This window comes from Halichoerus grypus, chromosome X (genome assembly GCF_964656455.1).
Source record: "Halichoerus grypus chromosome X, mHalGry1.hap1.1, whole genome shotgun sequence".
NCBI classification, from domain to species: domain Eukaryota; kingdom Metazoa; phylum Chordata; class Mammalia; order Carnivora; family Phocidae; genus Halichoerus; species Halichoerus grypus.
In genome coordinates this window covers 75,551,293-75,575,747 of record NC_135727.1, presented here as the reverse complement: position 1 = coordinate 75,575,747, position 24,455 = coordinate 75,551,293, and the positions used below count along the sequence as shown (strand labels likewise).

The 24,455-nt window shown below is 42.0% G+C and overlaps 1 protein-coding gene across 1 annotated transcript in view; it reads left to right on the top strand.

Moving 5' to 3' along the window:
* The window catches only part of MSN (moesin), a 63,984-nt gene that overhangs the window by 35,793 nt on the left and 3,736 nt on the right, over nucleotides 1-24,455 (top strand). The window contains exons 2-10 of the mRNA XM_036072147.2: nucleotides 4,548-4,631; nucleotides 13,739-13,834; nucleotides 15,221-15,495; nucleotides 16,958-17,041; nucleotides 17,719-17,865; nucleotides 18,874-18,970; nucleotides 20,728-20,891; nucleotides 23,269-23,399; nucleotides 23,629-23,789. Coding sequence (XP_035928040.1) covers nucleotides 4,548-4,631; nucleotides 13,739-13,834; nucleotides 15,221-15,495; nucleotides 16,958-17,041; nucleotides 17,719-17,865; nucleotides 18,874-18,970; nucleotides 20,728-20,891; nucleotides 23,269-23,399; nucleotides 23,629-23,789 — 1,239 coding nt within the window. The remainder of the gene's footprint in view (nucleotides 1-4,547; nucleotides 4,632-13,738; nucleotides 13,835-15,220; nucleotides 15,496-16,957; nucleotides 17,042-17,718; nucleotides 17,866-18,873; nucleotides 18,971-20,727; nucleotides 20,892-23,268; nucleotides 23,400-23,628; nucleotides 23,790-24,455) is intronic.

The following is a 24,455-nucleotide window of genomic DNA, read 5'->3' as shown; positions in this document are numbered from 1 at the left end:
CTGCTCAGAACCTCCAGGCTGGCCGGCCACTGCCAACAGGATTAAGGCCCAGCTTTCTAGCATAGCCTTCAAGGCCCTCCACTTACCTTCCCAGCCTCTCTGCCTACTCTTCACTTTGTAGGCCTCATTCACCCTGGAGTAGACCTGCTTCTAAATGGGCCATCTCCATCCCTGTATCATTCTGGGCCATTGCACATACTGATTTCTCTACCTGGGACATTTGAGTGTTCTTCCCCCCATCCTGCAATCTCCTTTTTTTTTTTTTTAAATGCAGCTTATCCTTGTGGACCAGTGCAAATATCACTTTGAACTGTGGTTTCTTATCTCCACAAAAAGATTCTTCTGTTCTGCTATGGCATTCCTCTGGGTCTTCCTTGTATATTATAGTTTTCCTATTATTCAATAAGTCTCCTTGGGGTCAAGCACTGGTCCTACAGCTCTACTCTAACCATAGTTCCTTAAATGTAGTGTTCCCTTAATATTGGGTGAATTGGAATAAATTTATAGGAAGCTCCTTAACCTGGAATTCTTAGGCCTCCATGGGGGTCCATGGATATAATCTGAAGTGGGAAAGATCTATGAACCTGGATTGAAAAAAATTACATATTTGTTTTTACTAACCTCTCACTGAGATTTAGACCTCCTTCAGTTATGAATACAAGCAAAATTGCACTACTAGGTATTTCCCCCAAAGATACAGATGTAGTGAAAAGAAGGGGCACATGCACCCCAATGTTCATAGCAGCAATGTCCACAATAGCCAAACTTGGAAGGAGCCGAGATGCCCTTCAACAGGTGAATGGATTAAGAAGATGTGGTTCATATATACAATGGAATATTACTCAGCCATCAGAAAGGATGAATACCTACCATTTGCATCGACATGGATGGAACTGGAGGGGATTATGCTAAGTGAAATAAGTCAAGCAGAGAAAGACAATTATCATATGGTTTCTACTCATATGTGGAATATAAGGAATAGCACAGAAGACCATAGGGGAAAGGAGGGAAACCTGAATGGGAAGAAATCAGAGAGGGAGACAAACCATGAGAGACTCTGGACTCCGGGAAACAAACTGAGGGTTACAGAAGGGAGGGGGGTGGAGGGATATGGTAACCAGGTGATGGGTATTAAGGACGACAAGTGATGTGATGAGCACTGGGTATTATACACAACTAATGAATCATTGAACACTACATCAAAAACTAATGATGTATTATATGTTGGGTAATTGAACATAATAAATAAAAAAAAGAAAAGAAAAGAAAGATACAAACCCCAGAATCTACAAAGGAAAATAATGACAAATTAATTATGTAAAAAATACTATAGGAAAAAAATGTTAAAAGGGATAACACAAATAACAAAGTGGGAAAAAATTTTTGTCCAACCTATGACCAAATATGAACTTCCTTAGTATATAATAGATATAAACTAATTAATTAATAGATAAAGAGAACAGCCCAATAGAAAAATAGACCAAGGACCAAAAATTAAACTGCTAATAAACATAATTATTTTTAATGAGCAAGCTCAACTCACTGGTGTAGAAACAAAATATAATTTTTATTTTTCCAAAAAAACCCCCTAATATGTTGGCTAATTGAACTTAATAAAAAAAAAAAAAGGATGTGAAATTAAAAATAAAAACCCTAAATGACAGAATGAGGAGAGCCTCAGAGCTGATGAAGGCATGAAGGTGCTGGGAAGGTGGCCCAGCTGGAGAGGGCATAGAAGCTCTGTATCCCCCCACCCCCTGCCTACCTTGCCCTGTGCATGTCTTCCATTTGGCTGTTTCTGAGTTACATCTGTTTATAATAAACCAGTAAATGAAAAAAAAAAATGAATACAGGCAAAAAAAGAAGTGGTAAAAATGGCAGTACCTGTGACTTTGTTACTAATGGAAATCTAAGAAACTTTTGTATCACAATTTTTTTGCTGTGGTTTTATTTTTATTTATTTAAAAATTTATTATTAAAATATAGTTGATATACAATGTTATATTAGTTTCAAGTGTACAACATAGTAATTTGACAATTCAATACATCACTCAATTCTCTATATTGTAGATTTCTCAAAATATTTCTATGCTCAACACAATGTTGAAATTACAGTAGTAATAACTAATAAGATACAGTGCTAGGCAATTACTTAATATCATAAAAAGCACATATTTTTATAACTATTTCAGTATAATTGGTTTCTTTGTATCACTTTATTTCATGCTTTTACAAATATTCTGAAAGGGGGTCCATAGACTTCATCAGACTGCCCAGAAGGGCCCATGGCACAGTTAAAAGATCAAGATATAAAATCTTCCCACCTCTGGATCTTTACACTATGCTAGATCTCTGTATTTCTTATATCCCCATGCTTAGAACTGCTCATTTAACCATCTTCTGACTCCTACTGAGTCTTGGGTACTGGAGAGGTAACTCAAAGTAAGACAGAAACCTTGAGGTGATAATGAAGTCCAGTGTATTAAAAGCCCTACTGGCTTTTTTCTACTCTTTCCTATCTCCTCAGTCATTGGTGTTTTGAGGTCTCCCTTGACTCAGCTCAACGGTGATTTGAAGCTAGATGTTGAGGCCAAATTCCAGCCCATTGGACCTCATTCTCACTACCTTATGGAGACCCATTCTATAGAGGTCACTGGATTGGCAGGAAGCCTAGGATAACACCAAGTCAAGGTGGCTAATCTTGCCCGTTGTCTCCCTCTGGGGTAACTTGCCTTACTTGTTCCTGCCTTCAGGGCCTTTCCTGTCCCATTGTCAATCTTGAAATAGATTTCCTCCCTGACTCCCTAGTGATATTTATTTACAAAGTTGTTCCCCAGGCCTGGTCCTCATCAGAATTGTTCAGCTGGCAAAATGGCTCTTTGGCCCCCTCTTCCCCGCTAACTGACCCCTATGCTCAGGAAAGACCCAGAGGTGTCAAAGACTGATAAGGCTTAATGTCTTACCCACTCCATGGGGATTTGCATTTTTGATAATTCTATTTTTAGTCTCCAACCAATAGTATAAGTAGTATATAAGCATCTTAGAAAATGTAGATTAGTTTTTTTTTTTTTTTTTTTAATTTAAAGAAGGGAGAACACACTCATCACCACCCTAAAACCAAGCCTGACTAATACTTGGGCATGATTCCAATAATTATCTCTCTGTGCATACTTTTTATAGAATTGAGCTCATGCAATCTTGTTGCTTTCCCTTCTTTGCTTAATATTACTGAAGTATTTTCCCCGGGCATGAAATAGTCTTCAAAATATTTTATATGACCTTATATAACAAGCCAGTTTGTGGCTGTTCTATATAGAGTACTTGTGCAAAATGTCCCACAATTTAAAGAATTAATCTTTGATTTCTTCTCCTGGGGGATATTTTACACTTTGAGATACAAAGTTAGTGTATTGGTTTAAATTGAGGTTTGGACTTAAATCTGAATCCAAACCCTGTCTTCCCCACTTACTAATGATATGACTTTAGACAAATATTTATTTCTTCATCCCTAATGTGGAGATAACATTATCTACTTCATAAGGTGATTGTTGATATTAAATGGGATAGTGCACGTGAATCGCCTAGTGAATAGCAAGTCTCCACACATGAAAGCTACCGCATATTGCTATTACTATTACCACTACTACCAAGTTTTCAGCCAAAGGAACAAATCTCTACTGATGAAATTTCAGCTATCATTGACCTGAGCTAGGGGGTCTATTTTAAAAGCGGAGGGTACTTTTTCCAGTGGCTATAAAATTGTATGTGTGGCTACCTGTTATTTTCATTGGTGCCTGCCCCTTTTCCTTTTCGCCTCTGCTGACTTGGCTTTGGTAGTATCTCTGTGCCACCCACACCTACCTACCTTTGCTAAGGCCCCTTTTCTCTTTTGTGCTTAGGGAGACCAATGAGACATAAATGCAAGAAGTATTAACAATGCAAGTCAGTATATAGAACCATAGACACCAGCGTTAAAATGGTCATCACCTAGTGTAATTGACACCCAGCCCCCGCATTACTACTGTTGTACAGATGAGGTGAACTAGGGCCCAGGAAGGAGATAAGACTTATCCAAGGTTGTAGATTGAGACAGTTGCAGTGCTAGGCTTGGAACCCAATGTTATTTATCTTGCCCTTAACTTGTGTCTGCAAAGACAAGTACTGTAGATAATTCAGGTTGTGGATCAGAGGTGGGAAGAGAATGCTGTGGGCCTAGAGCTGGCTGGTGTAGGTGGGGAAGGCTTCCTGGAAGAAGTACAGTCAGCACTTGCTTCCTCTTGATAGTAGGCTGATTTGCATTTATGTGTTTGCCCCTTGGTAAGCATTGCTCTGTGGCTATGTTTATTGTCTTCATAAGCTGGTTGGGAGCTAGGGTCTGGTTATTGTTTGTTTATTTCAATATTCTCCCTTCCTTCCCACCAATATCTAAGTTGCTCAGATTCTTAGCATCCTAGTTCCCTCTTCTTTGGTTGAACAGATACACTTGTTCCAGGCTCTGCTAAGCACAGAGCCAGACAACTAACTTGCCTCTTTTGATCTCATCCTAGATCAATGTGCGTGTGACCACCATGGACGCAGAGCTGGAGTTTGCCATCCAGCCCAACACCACCGGCAAACAGCTGTTTGACCAGGTAAGGGAGGGACTATTTGTTTCTTAGCCTCTTCCACTTCTTCCAATAGTTTCCACCACAGTGCCCACTTCTTGGGAATCTCTTCTCCTACATGCTCCTTCAAGATAGGTCCAAATAAAGGCTGACCCCCGCTTTAATAACAAAGGAAGCAAAGTTTAACTTTGGCAGCTTGCACCTCAGATGGCTCCAATTAATCCTATCCTTGGTCCTGAACATGGTAGAAAAGAGAAGCGAGCAGGGTATGACTCTGTTAGATGCTCTAAAAATGTTAGCACATGGAGCCTTCCTCTCAACTCTGAAAGATGCAAGTGATCTCTCCCCCATTTTAATGATGAAACTCAGAAATTAAATAACTTACTGTATCTAGCCAGTATCTGGCTGGGATTTCAATCTGCATTCTAATCACTGCACCCCATGGCCTCTGTCACATTTTTTTTTTTTTTTTTTTTTTGCTTCCTAGTAGAAGGAAACCAACTTATTCTCTCTGAGGTAGTGTGCTCTATGTACATTTCCTTCAAAAGGATATTGGGACTTAGGACACCACTGGGAGTGCTAAATGCATTATGAGGGTACTTCATACCCTGAAGTCAGGCCATGGAGATAATGATGACGTGTCATTCCCATCTCCAACGCAAGGGGTGTTCCTTCACGAGGAGTCACTATTATCAGAAGGGATATGCTATATATAATCTAATAGCCGGGTGGGGGCCACAGACTCTTTCAGCATTCAAAAACTCTCCAGGGGCCAAGGGAATGTGCCATCTGTGACCAGACTTCCAGGAGTGAAAATGGGGTTCCCATTTCCAAAGGCTGGAATCCCTTCAGATGGGTCATTATCCCATTTCTCTACCAGTTTCTGGTGAGGTGGGGGTCTGATATTGTCTAGGATATGTTACCTTGATGGATTTTCCAGGCCCTCTTTCTCCTTTGCCCTCTGAGTCCCTCTGTTGTCTAAGAACTTACCCAGAGTTGGGGAGCAAAAGGAAGAAAGGCTCCTTCAGCCTCTTCTCAGACTCCTTCCCAGACCCCTGGTTCTGCACATTACCCTTCTCAAGCCAAATGATGCCATCCCCTGCCTTCAACACTGGGGGCTTTGTTCATTTGCATTGGAGGGGGATAACTGGAGGGAGGGTGAGGAAGGCATCATTTAGAACCTAGGGCAGAAAAGTTCTTGAACAAAGAGGCTTATTAACTTCAAAAAGCCACAGAGCATGGTAATTCTTTGTTCGTGTTGGTTTGATTTGTGTACTGTGGGTGTTGTTCTGTAGGAAGCCCAGATGGTAGGGAGCCCTGGACAGATGGTATGCTAGTTGTGAAAGCAACTACTTCCCAAACAAAACCTTTGAGAGACTTGAAGCTTTCATGCTGGCTGGAGAGAAGAAAGGGAGAAAGCCCGTAAGTTCATGACTTCTCATCTGGAAGATCAGTGTTGTTCTGAGAAATATCATTTATTGAGCACTTACTATGGACCAGCCTTGGCTAGGTGCTTTAATCCTTGCATTGATTCTGCCTCTGAGAGGTAAAAGAACATACTCTAGGTTATGCAGTTAGTAAGTTGTAATACGGAGTTTCAAATACAGCTCTGCCTGCAAAACTAGTTTTCCCACTGCAGTATTCTGCCTGGGTAAATGAGGCTGTTTGGGTTGAGAAGACTTAAGGTAAGATGTGTTCTCTGTCTTGAGATTTCTGAGGGGCTGTCATAGGAAGGAAGGAGAAGTAATGTTCTGTGAGGTAAGATGGGGCAGAGCTGGGACCCCGTGGGTGAAAAAGGGAAAAAGATTTGAACTCAAACAAGGAATTGAGCATCTGGCACTCTCAGGGCCAAGGCAGGTCTGGATGGGAATCCACAGAGGTATGTGTTCACAGGCTGTTGGGGGATATGATCTTTTCCCTCTCTCTAACTTGATGAGTGAGTCATTAAGGGAAGAAGTCCATTCTGTCTGGCCTTTGAGACACATTATTCAAGGAGGCCCTCCTGGTGGAATTGGGGCCTAGGAGAAAGGAGCTGGACTCCTTGGAAGGAATTGACAAAAGCTCTGGGGCCACCCTGGAACCCAGAAGTTATCTGGCCAGTAACCAGAGAGGAAGCTGACTGGAGAGGAAGCACCCTCTTTGGCATCAGTAATAAATAACAGGCAACAATGGGAGGTCATAGCTCAAGGAGACACAAGACCTGGTGGGAAAGGGAAGTGTGGCCTATAGTTCCTCTGTTTACCTTCGTGAGTGTGCACACAGCTAGGGAGTGGAGAGAACATGTTTTGCTACAGCAATTCTGTCACCACTTCTAAAGCCTGAGGTTCTTCAGAGGGCTCTTGATTACCTAGGTGCCACTAAGGGGCAGTGCCACCACCATGAGTTCCATTTTTGAGAATCACCTGCCCAGCGAGGGGCTCTAACTCTATCTGCCTCTTCCCTTCAAGATACTGAGCTCTATAAGAAAGGTGAAATCTCAGAGCATCCATTCATTTATTTGTTCATTGACTGATTCACTATTGACAGAAGGTCTACTGTGTCTCAAGAAAAATCTCTAGACCTATTAAACATCATCTCTGTCCTTAAGGACCATGGAGTTCCTTACCTATAGAAGCAGAGAAAAGTAAATGCAACACAACTCTCTTCTCACATAGAATAAAACACCCTTGAAGTTCAGGGTGACATATAGTGTATAAACTATGGGATTTAGTGTCAGCCTTGGGTTCAAATTATGTCCTGCTATTTAGCTGTGTGACCTTGGATGGCTCATTTAGCCTCTTAGGACTTGAAATTTTTCAGTAAAAAGGTAATCAAACTAATTTCAGAGATTTTGTGGTCTTATTTAATCCTCAATAAGTAAAGTGTCTGGTGTATAGCAGACACTCGAATGTTGATTGTTCTTATTAAGGGCTAAATAAGTAGTAGAAATTGCCCTGGGAGTTCAGATAAGGGAGCCATTAAATCAGGAAGATTTTTCTGGCTTGGTAAAGTCCTTAGGATTTGTGGATTCTGCATTGAAGACAACAACCTTTTCTTCTTTTTCTTCCATTTTTATTTTATAAAATAACTAACATCTATTATTATAATAGTAATATCCCCATCTTGTAGTTGAAGGATTGAGGCTTACAGGGGGGAAAAGACCTGTTTAAGGTTAGATAGCTAGGAAGTGGTATAGTGGCTTGAATCAAGGCATATATCATTTGCAGTTTTCCCAGTGCCTTTTGTCAACTGTGTCCTCTGTGACCTCCCCTCTCTTTGCCTGTTCCCATTCTGAGTGGAGGAAATTTGTCCCTAAACTTAGAATTCTAGCTGAGTGTGTTCTATGCTATAGAGCAGGTGGCCACTTGATCATAGGCAGTGTAGAGTAGCAGAAACGGCGTTGGTGGCAGCCCCTACCAGAACTTTCCAGTTGTGCATTGATTTGTTTTCAGGTAAGTGGTTGATGCTGCTGCTACCAAGCCTGTAATGGGATCTCAGTGGGCCTTAGGTGTTTGGGCATTGATGGAGTTTGCACATAATTTTTCACACAGTTTTCCTTTTGAGGCTCCAGCCTTGCTTCCCAGTTTTGCTCTGGGCTTCTGAAGTGGCTCATTACATCACTAGTTGGTTTACTCAGATGCATGGGGGATATGGAGAGGAGGGCTCTGGGCTCTGGAATTGACCTGATTGCCCCTTCCCTCCATAGACCTCAGATGTAGGCAGCCTTCACATGCAGAGGAGAGACAAAAGAGGGTTCTTTCTTACATTCAAATGTTCCTAGTAATTAGTGAGGATTTTCTCAGAGGCAAATCTCTTCCCCTCACTGGACCTAGGTTTTCTAGTTTATGCTGCTTGGACCCGATAATACTTCACAGTCTGTTGTGAGGGTTTGTGTTGTGTGGCTCAATAGAATTCACAGCCCAGTGTCTTAAAAACTGAAGTCCTAGTTCCTGTAGGTGTATATGGCAGGTTTTAGGAAGTACACAGAGCTGTGAGATGAATTTGATTTAGTAATTTAGTATCTTTTTTTTTAAGATTTTATTTATTTGTCAGAGAAAGAGAGAGAGAGCACGCACACACAAGAAGGGGCAGTAGCAGACACAGGGAGAAGCAGGCTCCCTGCTGAGCAAGGAGCCCGATGTGGGACTTGCTCGATCCCAGGACCCTGGGATCATGACCTGAACCGAAGACAGACGCTTAACCTACTGAGACACCCAGGTGTCCCTTGATTTAGTATCTTGGAGCATCAGTTTTACTTGTAGATGTTATCTATTTCATTATTAAAACAACGGGGTGCCTAGGTGTTTCAGTTGGTTGAGTGTCCAACTCTTGTCCGTCTCATGGGTTGTTGGACTCAGCCCCACCTGGGGCTCCACGCTCAGCCGGGAGTCTGCTTGAGCATTCTCTCCCTACACCCCTCCCCCTGCTCATGCACGTGCATGCACTCTTTCTCTTAAATAAATAAATAAACCTTAAAAAACAAAAAAAAAGATATTTAAGGAGTAGACTGTAAAATGTGCACATGTAATTAAGATTAAACCTGAGGCTTCAAAGAAATTCTAGCTTTAGCCATCTACTTATATCCCCCTATCTTTTGTGTCCCCTGGGCTATATGCATTTATTATTTTCTGCTGCTTATGGATTTCTGCCATAGAAGCTTTGAGAAATGTTAGCTCAGGCCAGATAAGTTGGCAGTCTGGGGTCAAAGGGAGCCAAGAAAAAAAAAAAAAATATATATATATATATATTTTATCAGAGATGGAGTCATTTCTCAGAGTGGAATGGGAAGGACCCTAGTCACTGAAGCCACAGATGTTGTTCCTGGAACAAGGACTTAGAGACTCTCTCCCACTAGAAAATAAGATTTCTTTTTTCTCTGGGGTGGAGGTCTCAGCTGGAAGCAAAGCTGGAAGTAAGCAAAGCTTGGCCTCATTCCCAAGTGGAGACAAGAGTTGCCTGATCAAATGATTCCCAGTACCCTGTGTACCTTAATTGGAGATTTCCTTATAGCCTGGAGTCTAGGGGTCATCTGTTTTATCCTTTGTTCTTTTTCAGTCTCAATTCTGACCTTAGATCATATTTCCTTCCCTCCACACCCTTATTTCCTCACTTTGGGACTTCGGTGGAGGCTGAGAGAGATTGCTCTCTCCAAAGCTCTGAAGCCTAAGGAAGTGGAAAATTTATATGCATCTGATTTCTCTATGTTCATAAGGGAAGAGGCAGAGCTCAGAGAGATAAAATTTGCTACTGATCCTGACATCTTTTTTTTTTTTTTTTTTTAATATCACTTTTGCTGTTATTTGTCCAACTGCTCCTCAGAGATACTCCACATCCTGGAACTATTTTGGGTCCTGTGATCTTCCTCTCATTACACCCCTACTCATCCTTCTAGTGAAACAGACAACATGGTGCAAAACGAGGCTAAGGAGCTCATTCCTGGGACCTCTAGGACTGATTATGTAGTCTGTACCTGCCTTAGTCCCTTTTAATTCTGGGGTCTCCGAGCCTCTACAGTTGGTATAGGCAGAGGCCAGTTGCTGCCCTACCAGTTCTATTCTGAGGCTGCCATCGCATGACCTAGTGTCCTGGCCCTAATGGTCCATCTTTAGCATCTTCAGTGTGTCTCTTTCTCACCTGGGGCTGAATTACTTCTTCTCCAGCAGTTGCATCTGGACACACTATTCTTCTTCAACCCTGTGGAAAATCTTTAGAACTGTTAATTGGGCTCTAGTTAGATCTAGGATTAGATAAGAGGTGCTTTAAATAATCTTCTCTAATCTTTTTCTAATACCCTCCCCCTCTATCCTCTGCAAAAAAAAGCCAATATCAATTTCAACATGAGCATTTTGTGTTCTCCATCTAAAACTTATAGGCAATTCCTATTGCCTGTTAACTTAGACTCAGGGACTCACCTTGCCATTGAATCCTGGAAGTCTTTTAATCTTCCCTCAACACCCTCTACACACAACTTATCTTTTCTCAACATGTTCCTAGTTACTCAAATCAGCAAGAGGTAGGTGGGAAATGGGACTGTATTTCTTTTCATTTACAAATAGCCTAATTAGTGGAATGAACTTGAAGGAAGAAAGAGGCCATTTAAGTCACACCAGTTGTAGTAGATGGGGAAGCCAGATAGATGGGGAAGCTAAGGGAAATGTGCTGCCTTAAGATCACATAGCAAATTAGAGACAGAGGTGAGACTTTCACTCAGGTTTCCTGACACCTGATTCAAGCTATGAAAGGAAGTGTGAACATCATGCATGCCCCAGTGAGCAGTGAAGGTTGAGGACTTGGGGATATGGCTTCTCTCCAAAGTGGTTGTTGACTAAGCCTAGTGGAAAGCCAGGAACCATATCTATATGCAGAGATGATCAAAGTTCGTTACAGGGCTGAGATATGTGGGCAAAAGGGAGACAAGGCAGTTAGTCACTTGGGAACCCCAGGGCTTCTAAGCTCATATGAATCCTTGGAATTAAAAGAGAGCATGCTAGAAAAGAAAGGGTACAGGTTTTGGAGTCATATACATCAGGATTCTCATCTAGTCTCTATGGCTTTAGGCAGGTTGCCTCTTTTTTGTGGGGGGGTGTACAATTTAAAAAAAAATTTACTTAAATTTTAGTTAACATAAGGTGCAATATTTGTTTCAGGGGAAGAATTCAGCGATTCATCACTTACATACAACACCTAGTGCTCATCACAACTGCACTCTTTAATAGCTATCACCCATCTAGTTCATCACCCGCCCACCTCCCTCCATCAGCCTTGTTTGTTCTCTATTGTTAACAGTCTCCCTCTTGTGGTTTGTTTCCCTCTCTCCTTTCTTTTCCCCTTCCCATATGTTCATCTGTTTTGTTTCTTAAATTCTACATATAGGGACGCCTCGGTGGCTCAGTTGGTTAAGCATCTGCCTTCGGCTCAGGTCATGATCCCAGGGCCCTGGGATTGAGTCCCACATTGGGCTTCTTGCTCAGTGAGGAGCCGCTTCTCCCTCTGCCTGCTGCTCTCCCTGCTTGTGCTCTCTCTCTCTCTGACAAATAAATAAAAAATCTAAAAAAAAAAATTCTACATATAAGTGAAATCATATAGTATTTGTCTTTCTCTGATTGACTTATTTTGCTTAGCATAATACATTCTAGCTCCATCCACATCATTGCAAATGGCAAGATTTCATTCTTTTTGATGGTTGAATAAAATTCCGTTGTATCTGTATCTATATCTATACATATATATGTGTATATATATGTGTGTGTGTGCATATATATATATATCATCTATCAATCTACACACGCACACACACACATACCACATCATCTTAATCCATTCATCATCGATGGACATTTGGGCTCTTTCCATAGTTTGGCTATTGTTGATAATGCTGCTATAAACATTAGGGTGCATGTACCCCTTTGAATCTGTATTTTTTTATACTTTGGGTAAATACCTAGTAGTACAATTGCTGGATTTTAGTGTAGTTCTATTTTTAACTTTTTAAGGAATCTCCATACTATTCTGCAGAGTGATTGCTTCAGTTTGCATTACATTCCCACCAACAGTGCTAGAAAGTCCCCCTTTCTCCACATCCTTGCCAACACCTATTGTTTCTTGTGTTGTTAATTTTAGCCATTCTGACAGGTGTAAGGTGGTATTGTGGTTTGGATTTGTATTTCCCTGATGATAAGTGATGTTGAGCATCTTTTCATGTGTCTGTTAGCCATCTGGATGAAAAAGTGTCTATATTCATGTCTTCTAGGCAGGGTGCCTCTTAAGCCTTTGTTTCTTCGTTTATAAAATAGAAATAATAGCTATCTCAGGGTTGTTCAGTGTTCAGTACCTGGTACACAGTAAGTACTTAATAGATATGTGCTACTTTTTCCTTGGGGCCTCTGAAGCTCTAGATTGTAAGCTTTAGGAGTGACTATGGGGTCTGACTTTGGGTGCATAGTAGAAATTTTGTGGATATAGTGGAGGTAGGTATGTGTGTGTGCGCATGCGTGTGTGTGTGTGTGTGTGTGTGTGTGTGTGTGTATGTGTTGAGGGGAGATATGATTTATTCACAAGGAAGGACGTTAGCAATATTGGGTCCTTCTTTCCTATTTCTGTCTCCAGGTAAATTCCTTCACCTCACTCCCCTACTTCCCCTGCCCACCCACCCCCCAAAAAAAAAGAAAAAAAGAAAGAAGACCATCAGCATAACCTCATTAGGATATGAGTCAGCTTTATTGCCTCCATCTCTAGTGGTGGGCATGCTGGGGTTCAGCTGTCAGCCCAAACCATTAACATATTAATGTCAGGGACTGGAAAACAAACTCCATCTCCTGGCTGGCCTCCCTTTCCTACCCACTGCTTAGCCAAGAGGCCCAGAACACCAGGGGTCACTTAGCTACTATACTGAGGTACTCACCTGTTTCTACCCTCTTTCCCATTCTCAACTTGTGTGAGTAGTAAGGGGAATCATGACTAGCCTCTAATCAGGGCTGGAAAGAAGCATCTCAGCACCCAGACACAGCACATCTTTGGAGTATATAGATACCACAATACCTGCTATGTCTCCCTGAACATTCTTTCTTAGGGCATTGTAAATGGGATTCAGTTAGAAGACTGTGAGCATATTCCTAGTTACTAAAGATAATGGAGCAACCCAAGAGAAGAAGATATAGGAGTTAAGCCCAACACTTTCTACTTCCAGCCTTTAATTCATCCTGGGAGTAGAAAAGCACATGGCATAATAGAAGGAAGAAGTGGCAGTAAATACTGGATTTGAATGGGTTTGGAGTCAAACAGACCTGACTCTGCTACTCACTAACTGAACCTTTTCTTGGAAACTTACTTTCACTATCTATAAAATGTGCCTAATTGTCAAAGTATTACAGGGCTATTGTGAAAATCAAAGGGGATAATGAATAGAGTTATTGGTGTGTGGTAGTGGTCCTAAGTGATAAACCTGTTCCCTACCTCAGCAAAAGTACTTTGTGTAGAGAGATGCTGCCATCATTTCTTGACTGCTGCCCAGGTGTATTTCCTTGCCAGACCCTGGACATCTTATGTCCTTTAAAGTCAGGGACCATGTTAGTTTCACTTTTGTGTCCTCTGTGCCTGGCACAAAGTAGGCATTCAATTAATGTTTTGTTTTGTTTTGTTTTGTTTTTCTTTTCTAGGTGGTGAAAACTATTGGCCTAAGGGAAGTTTGGTTCTTTGGTCTGCAATACCAGGACACTAAAAATTTCTCCACTTGGCTAAAACTCAATAAGAAGGTAACTGCTTACCCCATTGTTGGGTTTGGAATTCATTCCTCCATCATATTTTATATTCAAGGGGGTAACATGTGCTAGCTGGCAAATCCAGGGCTGTGCTTTTTCACTGGGTGGTCTACTGACCACTAGAACAGAGTAAGGGCAGAGAACTCAGCCAAGGTAGAGCTCCTGCTCTGTCTCCACTTTGACTTCTAACAGTGAGAATGGCCAGTGTCCAAGGAGGAAGACACCCTTCCCTTTCTCCTGGGAGCTCTGTCTTAAATGTTGACTTATTTTATACCATAGTCATTAATGGATTTTCAAGAGGGGATTGGTATCCTATTTTTTCTTTCCAAACTCAAGGACTTTAGGAAGTTTGTTAAAAGGAGAGTAACAGACTCTTAAACTGGAAAGACTCTTGAAGGCCTCATAATCTTATCTTGTCCCTTCTCCACCTGTCACCTGATACCTAAACTCCATACAGATGCTTCTCTCTTTCTTTTCTTTTTTTCTCCCATAGGCATCTACACATAAGTTTATTAACACATATCTTTTTTTCCCTCAAGTACTTATTTAAATTCCAGCTAGTTAACATACAGTGCAATATTATTTTCAGGTATAGAATTTAGTGATTCATCACTTACATACAACACCTGGTGCTCATCATAAGTGCCTTCCTTAATACCCATCACCTATTTAACCCATTCTTTCTTGATTTTCTATCTCAACTGAACTCCAAATGAGATGATTTGAGTATAAGTCCATTCAAGTTCTTCACCTCTAAGCAGTGTCTCTGCAGGAACATGGCAGTCCTCTATTACAATATCCTCAAGCTTCCTAACTTTTTCCTTGGAGGTTTCCAATGTCTTGTGGCTTGTGTTTCTGATTGTGTCTAGGGGATAGGTGCCTCACCTTGTGTGGGCAGAGTCTTGTTTTCCCAAGAAGTGGAGACTTTTGCTGGACAAATGTGTTGCTGTTAAGAGCCAATTTCGGGCTTTAAAAGACAGTCTAGTTTGTTCTCTTGTCTAGCCAATTCCTAGGCCTCAGTGATACATACTGGGTTTTACTTTGCAAATTTATGGTGTTTGGGGGGTGGGGCTTAAAAGAGGAGCTTTCTTAAGCCCAACCTCAAAATTTGGGGGCAGTTGGTATATTGTCAGATGGTAGCTTAAAGGCTTATGATCATCAGTGGGTGTAAGGTCATTTCAGGAAGGAATTCCCAAAAAGAAGCAATTATGGACATGGGATTGGGTTCCCAGGGAAAGCAATGTGTCTCTTTTCAGAATTACCAGAACAGTTGCCACCTGGCTCTTCGGGATTACCCAAATTTGATGACCTTTCAGTGTCTCTCACCACCTGACAGCCAAAGACTATTTTTTAAGAGCCCATAACCCTTGCTGCTCCCAGGTGACTGCCCAGGATGTGCGGAAGGAAAGCCCCCTGCTCTTCAAGTTCCGGGCCAAGTTCTATCCTGAGGATGTATCTGAGGAATTGATCCAGGATATCACACAGCGCCTGTTCTTCCTGCAAGTAAAGGAGGGCATTCTCAATGATGATATTTACTGCCCACCTGAGACTGCTGTGCTGCTGGCCTCCTATGCTGTCCAGTCTAAGTATGGCGACTTCAATAAGGAAGTCCACAAGTCTGGCTACTTGGCTGGGGACAAGTTGCTGCCGCAGAGGTGAGGTGGTGCCTTTGGTCATCTGCCCTCGCATGAAGAAGGTCCGTGGCTGACTAAGCCCTGTCATACAGGGATTGCCAGATCTGTTCCTTTCTACTAGGGTCTGTCCGAAGACCATGTTATGCATACTGGTTTTTACTTTGCTAATTTATGGTGTTGGGGGGGGAGCCTTAAAAGAGGAGCTTTCTTAAGCCTAACCTCAAAATTTGGGGGCAGTTGGTATAAGAGACACACATTTGCATATGGCACCGTACCCTGTTGTTTCTCTGACTCTCAAAATAAAAAGCTTTTTCCCCCTCTCTTCTTTTGCCTGATTACAGAATTGCATTACTCTAGAAACAGGTGCTTATATAGATTACCAGAGACAGATTGACTCCTCCCACCCTGGTTCCATTTTTTTCAATCCTTTTCACTGATTTAGACCTCTTGTATCAGAGGTTCACAGGAGGGAGAGAGAAATACCCAAGCCAGGGATGTGGGGGAGCTCCAACAGTATTTTAATATCAATAACCAGTGTACAGAGCTTTCTGCTTTTATAAACTTCAAAGCTGAAAGCTCTCAAACACTCATTATTTTTGTTTTAGCATCACAACAACACACAAAATGAATAAGGCAAGCATTATCCTTATTTCCTGGCTAAGGAAATAGAGCAGAGTGCTCACTCTGACTTGCCAGATCTCCCACAGCTTGTTTGAGGCAGAGCCAGACCTGGAACCCCTAGTCTTTTGAATTTTTAACCCTGGATTTTTCGTTACTGCATCCAGCGGCCATTTTCATAAGGTTTTGGATGGAAGGAAACGTTCTTCATTCTGGGAGCCTCAGTCCTATTGGAGCTGTGGCATATGAACAGCTTAACTGGAGGTATTATGGATAATGGTTGTGCCCTGGAACTCTACCTGAGTCACTGCTTTTATGTCTGAGATGGCATATTTAAAACAAGTCTTGCTTATGATCTAGTAGATCTGGGAGGTTGAGCCTGTTGGTTTCTTCTAAAGCCATTTGGGCTCAGTTCTCTGTTCTTTAGCTACAGGCTGTAATCTCATCTCTGAGCAATTTTCTCATAAACACAGATCATTTGTTCCATAAGGATCTAGGAGACAGAGTCATGCCTCCTCCATGAGGCCCATCTCTACTCTTAGCCCCTCAAGTCAGCACAGACTCTTGATACATTACTGCCCTACTTGGAAATCATAGCATATTATTGGATTTTCTGGTTAAAACTACAAAGGGAGGTGTTTCCACTGTCTTTCTTTTCCACCCATTCTTGTATCTCTCCTACCTCTCAGGCAGTTCCCTATGTCTAATTAATACCTCCTGCTATAATTTCAGTCTACTTCCAGTATGATCTCAGTGGGCTGATTCCATATCTTCTTTGCATCAACCTGTCAGAGAGCTAAGTGGGCTTCCCTTTACTCCTGCATTTGGGTTTTGTGCTTGAAACTACTATCTGTTGTCTTTCCAGGGTCCTAGAGCAGCATAAACTCAACAAGGACCAGTGGGAGGAGCGGATCCAGGTGTGGCATGAGGAGCACCGGGGCATGCTCAGGTAAGATCACCCTACCAACTGTGGGTTCTACTGCTTTTGCAAGGAGAATGAGAGAGGTTCTGGTGGAAAGAGGCAAAGGACTAGGGGCACTAGAGGATGTTGGAGAGAAAGGGATAGGAATGCAATTTATAGGGGAAATTAGAGATAGAAGGCAATTAAGGATCATTATAAAGCTGTATTTTTTTGAATGATGGCAACTGATAGCCCAAAGAGTTTTGACTATAAAGAAACAAAAGGAACCTGAGGATCCCTAGGGAGCTTCTAGAGTGCCAGGGATTCCTCCCCAAGAAAGAAATGTGGAAGGAGCTCTCTAAACATGGCAGATCATTTGGTGTTGTCTAGTTGAGGATCAAATCTTATCATTTTGCCATCACCACACCATCTGGGCTCTGCTAAGAACGTAAGAGGCTTCATTGCAGCTAACATGCCAGAGGCCAGCGAGGGTCAGCCCACCCTTGTTACCCTTGGGAACCTCAGATCTTTGGCTCCTGTTAGCAGGTTTTGTTTCACAAAAGTCATGCTGTGCTCTATTTTCCATCATCTGCTCACCTTCTATCCCCTTTCCGTCCCCTAATGGCAAGATTCTTGTCAGAAGTGCAGAGTAGGTAGGCTATCTCCCTGGGTCTGATTCACAGGTTTCCCTCTATAACCGCCCCCCACCCAAATCTGTTATTTAGGGAGGATGCTGTTCTAGAATATCTGAAGATTGCCCAGGACCTGGAGATGTATGGTGTGAACTACTTCAGCATCAAGAACAAGAAAGGCTCAGAGTTGTGGCTGGGAGTGGATGCCCTAGGTCTCAACATCTATGAGCAGAATGACAGGTATAGCTTAGAGTTCTCTTAGTTTATTTGGGCCACTCTGACACCTAGGGCTTCTCATGAAGTAGGACTGTATCTCTGGGTTCCACCTGGGTCCCACCTTTTTCTACCTAGTTTAGATCAGCCCAAATGATTGCGTAACCTCCCAGGCCTCTAAATCTTGCATTGACCATCCACTATGGTAGTTGCTTGCCACATGTGGCTATTAAGCTCTTGAAATGTGGCTACTCTTAAACTGAGATATGCTGTAAGTGTAAACTATACACAAGCCTTTGAAGACTTAGTATGAAAAACAGAATGATGAATGTCTCATTGATATTTTTTAAATATTAATTTACATGTTCAAATGATAGTCTTTTGGATGTACTGGGTTAAATGAACTGTTATTATAGTTACTCCCATCTGTTTCTTTTTTACTTATTTTCATATGGCTATTAGAAAATTTAAAATCTCATTATATTTCTATTGGACAGCATTAGCCTAGCATCTACCTTGTCAGGATTTGTAATTAATCCTACTCCCATATGATGATTAAATGCTTTTTGGCCTATAGTTCCTCTTTCTACAGACTTCTCTCACTTGCTTATTTTTTTTCCCTTGGTCTGCTCTTGGTGAGGATGAATGTAATAAATGATTGTTCCATGTAACTTCTGAATCTTGGAGCTCATTGTTTACATTCTCCCCAACTATTACAACCTTAGGTGAAAGAGTCCCAGTAAAATAGGGCTGGAGATTCTTGTGAGAGATTTTTACAAGGTCCATGCCTCAACAAAAAATACAATAAAACAAACCTCAGAGTTTGGGACGAGAAATAGTAAGTTGGTTGTGGTATCAGGAGGTCCTTTTTGCATCCTCAATGCTGGCAACTGACCTGGTGGCATGTGATAACACTGGCTGAGCTGACAATGAATCTACCTCCTTAAGGAAGAAGTTGGGGATACAGAGGGCACACCACCGACCCTCTATGTCCTTCCTGTCTTTCCCTTGTCCTAATGTTCTTGTTCTCTACAGACTGACTCCCAAGATAGGCTTTCCCTGGAGTGAAATCAGAAATATTTCTTTCAATGACAAGAAATTTGTCATCAAGCCCATTGACAAAAAAGCCCCGGTAAGTGATTCCTCCTACTGAACAAGACAGGTACTTGCCAAGACCTGGATAATGCTAGGAGCAATCAGGTCATTATATCTTTCTCTCATTTTTCTGGCTTTTTTTTGTGTTTGTGTGTGCGGGGACTGGGAATAGGAGGCACAAAAGGAGATTGGCACTGGAAGGGGATATTGATGACAAGACATGACCAGGAGACATCCTGTAGCTGGTGCCACCCTGCTACCTGTGTGTTAGGAGAAGCATAGCTGAGGGAGAGCCACAGCCTCTCCACCACTGTCTTCTGCTGTCCTGATGCTGTGGGGTGGAAACAGAGAGTGCATCTTATTTGTTAAAGCCTCTAGGCTCCAGAAAGTGAAACTGTTCTTGTACTTGATTTATTTTTAATTGTGGAGAAAAGACAAAGCCAGAAGTCCAGATCCAAAGATGATCTTCCAAACCTGCTTTTTGGTATAACTTTGCTGCTGTCCTCTCAAGACTTATCTCCAGAGCAACCCAAGAACAAGGAAGGGCTTTGGGTCCAGTCATTCCTCTAACATGCTCACCACACTTTTCACCTACTCAGTTGCCTGTGGTTGGTAAGACTGGGAAGTGATTGAGAGTAGGATAGAAAACAGAAAAGGGTCTTGTCTTTTGGTGTACCTCATGTCCAACAAGGATCAAAGGCCATGCTGAGACAGACCCTTCTCATGAAGCCTCAGCAATTCTTCTCCAGCTGTAAGGTCTCTGAACTTCTGCTGCTAGGCACTATATATATATATATAGGCACTATATATATATATATAATATATATAATGTTATCTTGTTTAACCCTCAACAACACTGTCAGGTAGGTCGTAGCATACCTGTTTGATAACTGTGGAAATTAAGGTTCAAAGAATTGGAGTGATTTGCCCAAGATCACACTGCTAAAAATGGTAAATCTGGGGTTTATATATACATTATTTGACCTCTAGAGCCTGTGCTCCGTCCACTGCACACTAAGCCATATGAAAGAGTAGTAGTTTGGGTTCCATGGCAGAGGAACTGGTGGTTAGCCAATTAGTTGGTAACCTTGGTCCAGTGGTATTTATAGTAACAAACAAACTAGATTTTCTTGTGTGTGTGTGTGGTTTTTCTTTTTCTTTCTTTTTTTTTTTTTTTTTTTAATTGCTGCTGTGTTCAACTTTCGTTGGAAAAAGGTAAGTAACAAAGCCAGCTGAGATCAAGGGCTTATTTTTAAAAATGACAGCCAGGACAATCAATGTTCAGATTTATGTATTTATGTATATATTTACAACTTGCCTTATTCCAAAAATGATTTAAGGGGCTATGTCTAGGATATGCTTTTAGGAGGTTACAGAAACAGTCCTGCCCCCCATACTGTACATACCAGTATATTATGCAGGGATTATTGGGCCTCTAAGAGAGGCCCCTGAGATTTAACAGGATCCCTAATTAGCAGATAGATTCAGTTCCTATCTTTCAGTTAGATTGAGGATATTTTAGGATGTGATGCTTTCATAAGCAAAGGTTGAAAGAAATTGTGGTTTGGTGAAAAGAGCACTGGTTTCAGAGTCAAGAAGCCTGGGTTCTAGTCCCCGGTTTGCCACTAGTCTGCTGTGTTACCATGGGCAACTCACTTCACCACTCTGATAATTAATCTTCCTATCTGTAACATGAGAAAACTGGGCTAAATAACCCTTCCAGTGCTTTCAAAAGGCAGAAGTTCACCTTCATCTGTCCCTCCAATCTCATTTTGATTGTTGGTTTCCCATCAGGACTTTGTCTTCTATGCTCCCCGGCTGCGGATTAACAAGCGTATCTTGGCCCTGTGCATGGGGAACCATGAGCTATACATGCGCCGTCGCAAGCCTGACACCATTGAGGTACAGCAGATGAAGGCACAGGCCCGGGAGGAGAAGCACCAGAAACAGATGGAACGGTAGGTTCTGTGGAACTGGAATGGAGGCGGAGGCTTGGGCAAAGAAGCTTCTCAAAAGCGTCAAGATTGATAAAGGAAAGACATGAAACCATCCTGGATGGGGGGAGAGGGAGCTGTACAGGGTTATCACCTCCTCCATGAAGTCTCAGGCATCCTCTTCCCCAGGAAGCAGGCATCAGAAGCCTAGGATTTCAGAGGCTCAGAGGAGGGAGGGGTATTTCATAGTTCCACATTGTCTCTGACCCTCATGCCATTGCTCTTCTAGATAGATTCTGGGTTGCTCCGGGCTATCTGACCAGTGTAGTGGCATTAGCAGAAAGCTCCATGCACATTTAAACATGGACTCTGGGGATTTCTGAGTGGAATTGGGAAGAGCCAACAGAATTTTCCTTATGAAGCCCTTATACTTTGTAACCCCCTTGCTACTGAAAGTGTAGCAAGGCTCAGCAACAGCAACAGCAACAGCAACTTGGGAACTTATTAGAAAGGCAGAATCTGACACCCTACTCCAGACCTGCTGATTCAGAATCTGCTTAAGATCCTAGGTGATCAATTCTCCAAAGAAGTTATGCAAATGGCCAGCAGGCATGTGAAAACATCCCTAGTCATCAGGGAAATGCAAATCCAAACTACAGTGAGATATCACTTGATAACTCACTAATATGGATATAATAAATAAATACAGAAAATAATAGCTGTTGTCAAGGATGTGGAAAAATTGGAACTCATGCACATTGCTGGTGGAAATGTTTCAGCTACTATGGAAAATAGTTTGGTGGTTTCTTAAAAAGTTAAACATAGAATTACCATATGATCCCACAATTCCACTCCTAGGTCTATTTTCAATATAATTGAAAAGAGTACATGTACACAAGTGTTCATAGCAGTGCTATTTACAATAGCCATAAGGTAGAAACAGCCCAAATGTCCAACAGATGAATGGATAAACACATTGAATACATTGAGTACAATGGAATATTATTCAGCCATTAAAAGGAATGAAGTACTGATACATATTACAATGTGAATGAACCTCTATAACATTATGCTAAGTTAAACCATACACAAAATTTCATATACCATATGATTCCATTTATATGAAATATCCAAAATAGATAAATGTGTAGAGGCAGAATGCAGGTTGGTGGTTATTAGGGGTTATGGGGAGGAGAGATAGGAAGAAACCCATTTAATGGGTATGTGGTTTTGCTTTGGAGTGATGAAAACGTTTTGGAACTAGATAGAGGTGGTGAATATACAACATTGTGAATGTACTAAATGCCACCAAATTGTTTGCTTTACAGTGGTTCCTATTATGTGAATTTCACCTCAATAAGTTATTTAAAAAATAAGATCCCAGGTGATTCCTATGCACATTAAGGTTTGAGAGCCCTGTTCTAGTAGGTACTAGTAGGTACTGTCATAAAGAGTTTGGAACCTCAGGAGGCTTCTAAATCTAGTAGGCTAGAAAAGTTTGAGAAGTTAGACACTCAACGTCCTTATTTATTCAGAAAAATTTTACTGAGATTGGGGATAGGTTACAGAGCCGGATCTGGCAGGAACCTTGCCCTCAAGGACCTCACAGTCTGGTTGGAGAAAGAGGAAAAATAATATATACATAACTGTTCAAGGTACAAGTGTTGTATCATTTTTTCACTCAATAAATATTTATTGAGCAGTGAAAAATAAAAACAGACAAAAATCCCTGCTATCAGGAAGCTGACATTCTAGTGGGAAGAGACAGAACAAATAAGCAAATTATACAGTATGTGAGATGGTTAGGAAGTGCTGTGGAGAAAAATAATAAAGAAGAGGGATGGGGAGAAGGATAGGCCAAGTATTCTGAGGGCTCAGAGAAAGAAAAGACACCTAACCTAGGGTGAAAAGGCAACCTCCTGGAAGAGGTATTGGGGCAAGAAAAAGTGAATACTTGTTCTAGATTTGCAACAAATTCTGGGAAAAAAGAGCCTAGAGCTGGGCTTCAGAGGGCCTGCAGAGTTAGGCCTGAGGACTGATACCCAGATGGCTGGGCTTGAAGCACAGTAGACAGGGCAGGACTTATTAGACCATTTTACAGATAGGGGTACTGAGAACAAGAGCAAAGAAGTGACATAGCTAAGTTTACCCACTGGTTACCCACTGGTGAGTAGTAGAGCTGGGAGTTCAGGTTGGATCTCATGACTCTGGGACAAATGACAGGGTCCTGAGTGTACTGACCCATGTGGGGCTATGATGTAAGGACAGGATGTGGAGATACGGGAGCGTGGTCACAACTCACAGGCTCTAAGTATGTTGGATGGGTCGGGGCTGAGGGTCCAGGGCCAGGGAGCCTTAGGGCCTTTCCATGTGACTATTCCATCCCTTTCTCTTTTCTTAGTGCTTTGCTGGAAAATGAGAAGAAGAAGCGTGAGATGGCAGAAAAGGAGAAGGAGAAGATTGAACGGGAAAAGGAGGAACTGATGGAGAGGCTGAAGCAAATTGAGGAACAGACTAAGAAGGCTCAACAGGGTGAGGCTTAGAGTCAGTCACCTTGGAGACTGGGTTTTCCTGCCTGAGCTGCAGACTCAGGCTATATAATCCATATGTGGCTACAGATAGATGAAAGTTGGGGCAAAAGGAAGAGTGCCCAGAGCTTTCTGCCAGCTGTGCCCTGGGGTGAAGCATTTCCAGGAAGGAAACTAAGTGTTCCTTCCATGTCTGCATGTTTCACCACCTTTCCCCCTTCTTTTCTTTCCAGAACTAGAAGAACAGACCCGCAGGGCTCTGGAGCTTGAACAGGAGCGGAAGCGTGCCCAGAGTGAGGCTGAAAAACTGGCCAAAGAGCGTCAAGAAGCAGAAGAGGCCAAGGAAGCCCTGTTGCAGGCCTCCCGGGATCAGAAGAAGACTCAGGAACAGCTGGTAAAGCTACAAAATGGGCTAGGATTGTGGTACCTGAATTTTCTTCCCTGTCTGTCTACCTATTCACAGTTGCCCCTGCCTGCAGGGCTGGCTCCTTCCAGTAGGGTGCCAGTCAACAGGCCCCCAGCAGATAGCTTATTCAGAAGCAAGCTGCAAAGTCACTGATGTGGCCCAGAAAGCTTTGCAGTCTTCCCTAACCCTTACTTTTATTCTACTTTCTTAGCCCTTGGGGATCTGAGCTGATGACCTGACAAAGGAAAGGGAGGGATGAAAGAAGCAAAGGAATTTACACTTAATTGAGTACCTACTGTGTGTTAAAAGCTATGCTAGCAACTTTTCCTTTCCCCTTACTTTCTTATTTCCTCTCCCAGTAATCCTACAGGATTAACCCACATGGGATACTATGCCCAGATAAGGAAATTAGGACTCAGGGAGGTTTAAGAGACTTGTCAAAGATCACACAGTGTGGCTGAGTAAGGATGAGAACCCATTTTTGCCTCTCTTTGAAGGATTTGTTCACTAAAATCGTATGTAAAACTATGTGTCTGTGCACTTTTCAGGGGAAGAGGGTGAGCATCCTTACTTTCATCTTTATTTACTTCTGTGACTCAAGAGCCAAGAACCTGTGTCCCAAATTCCTTCATATATGTTCTTTCCCTCTACTGT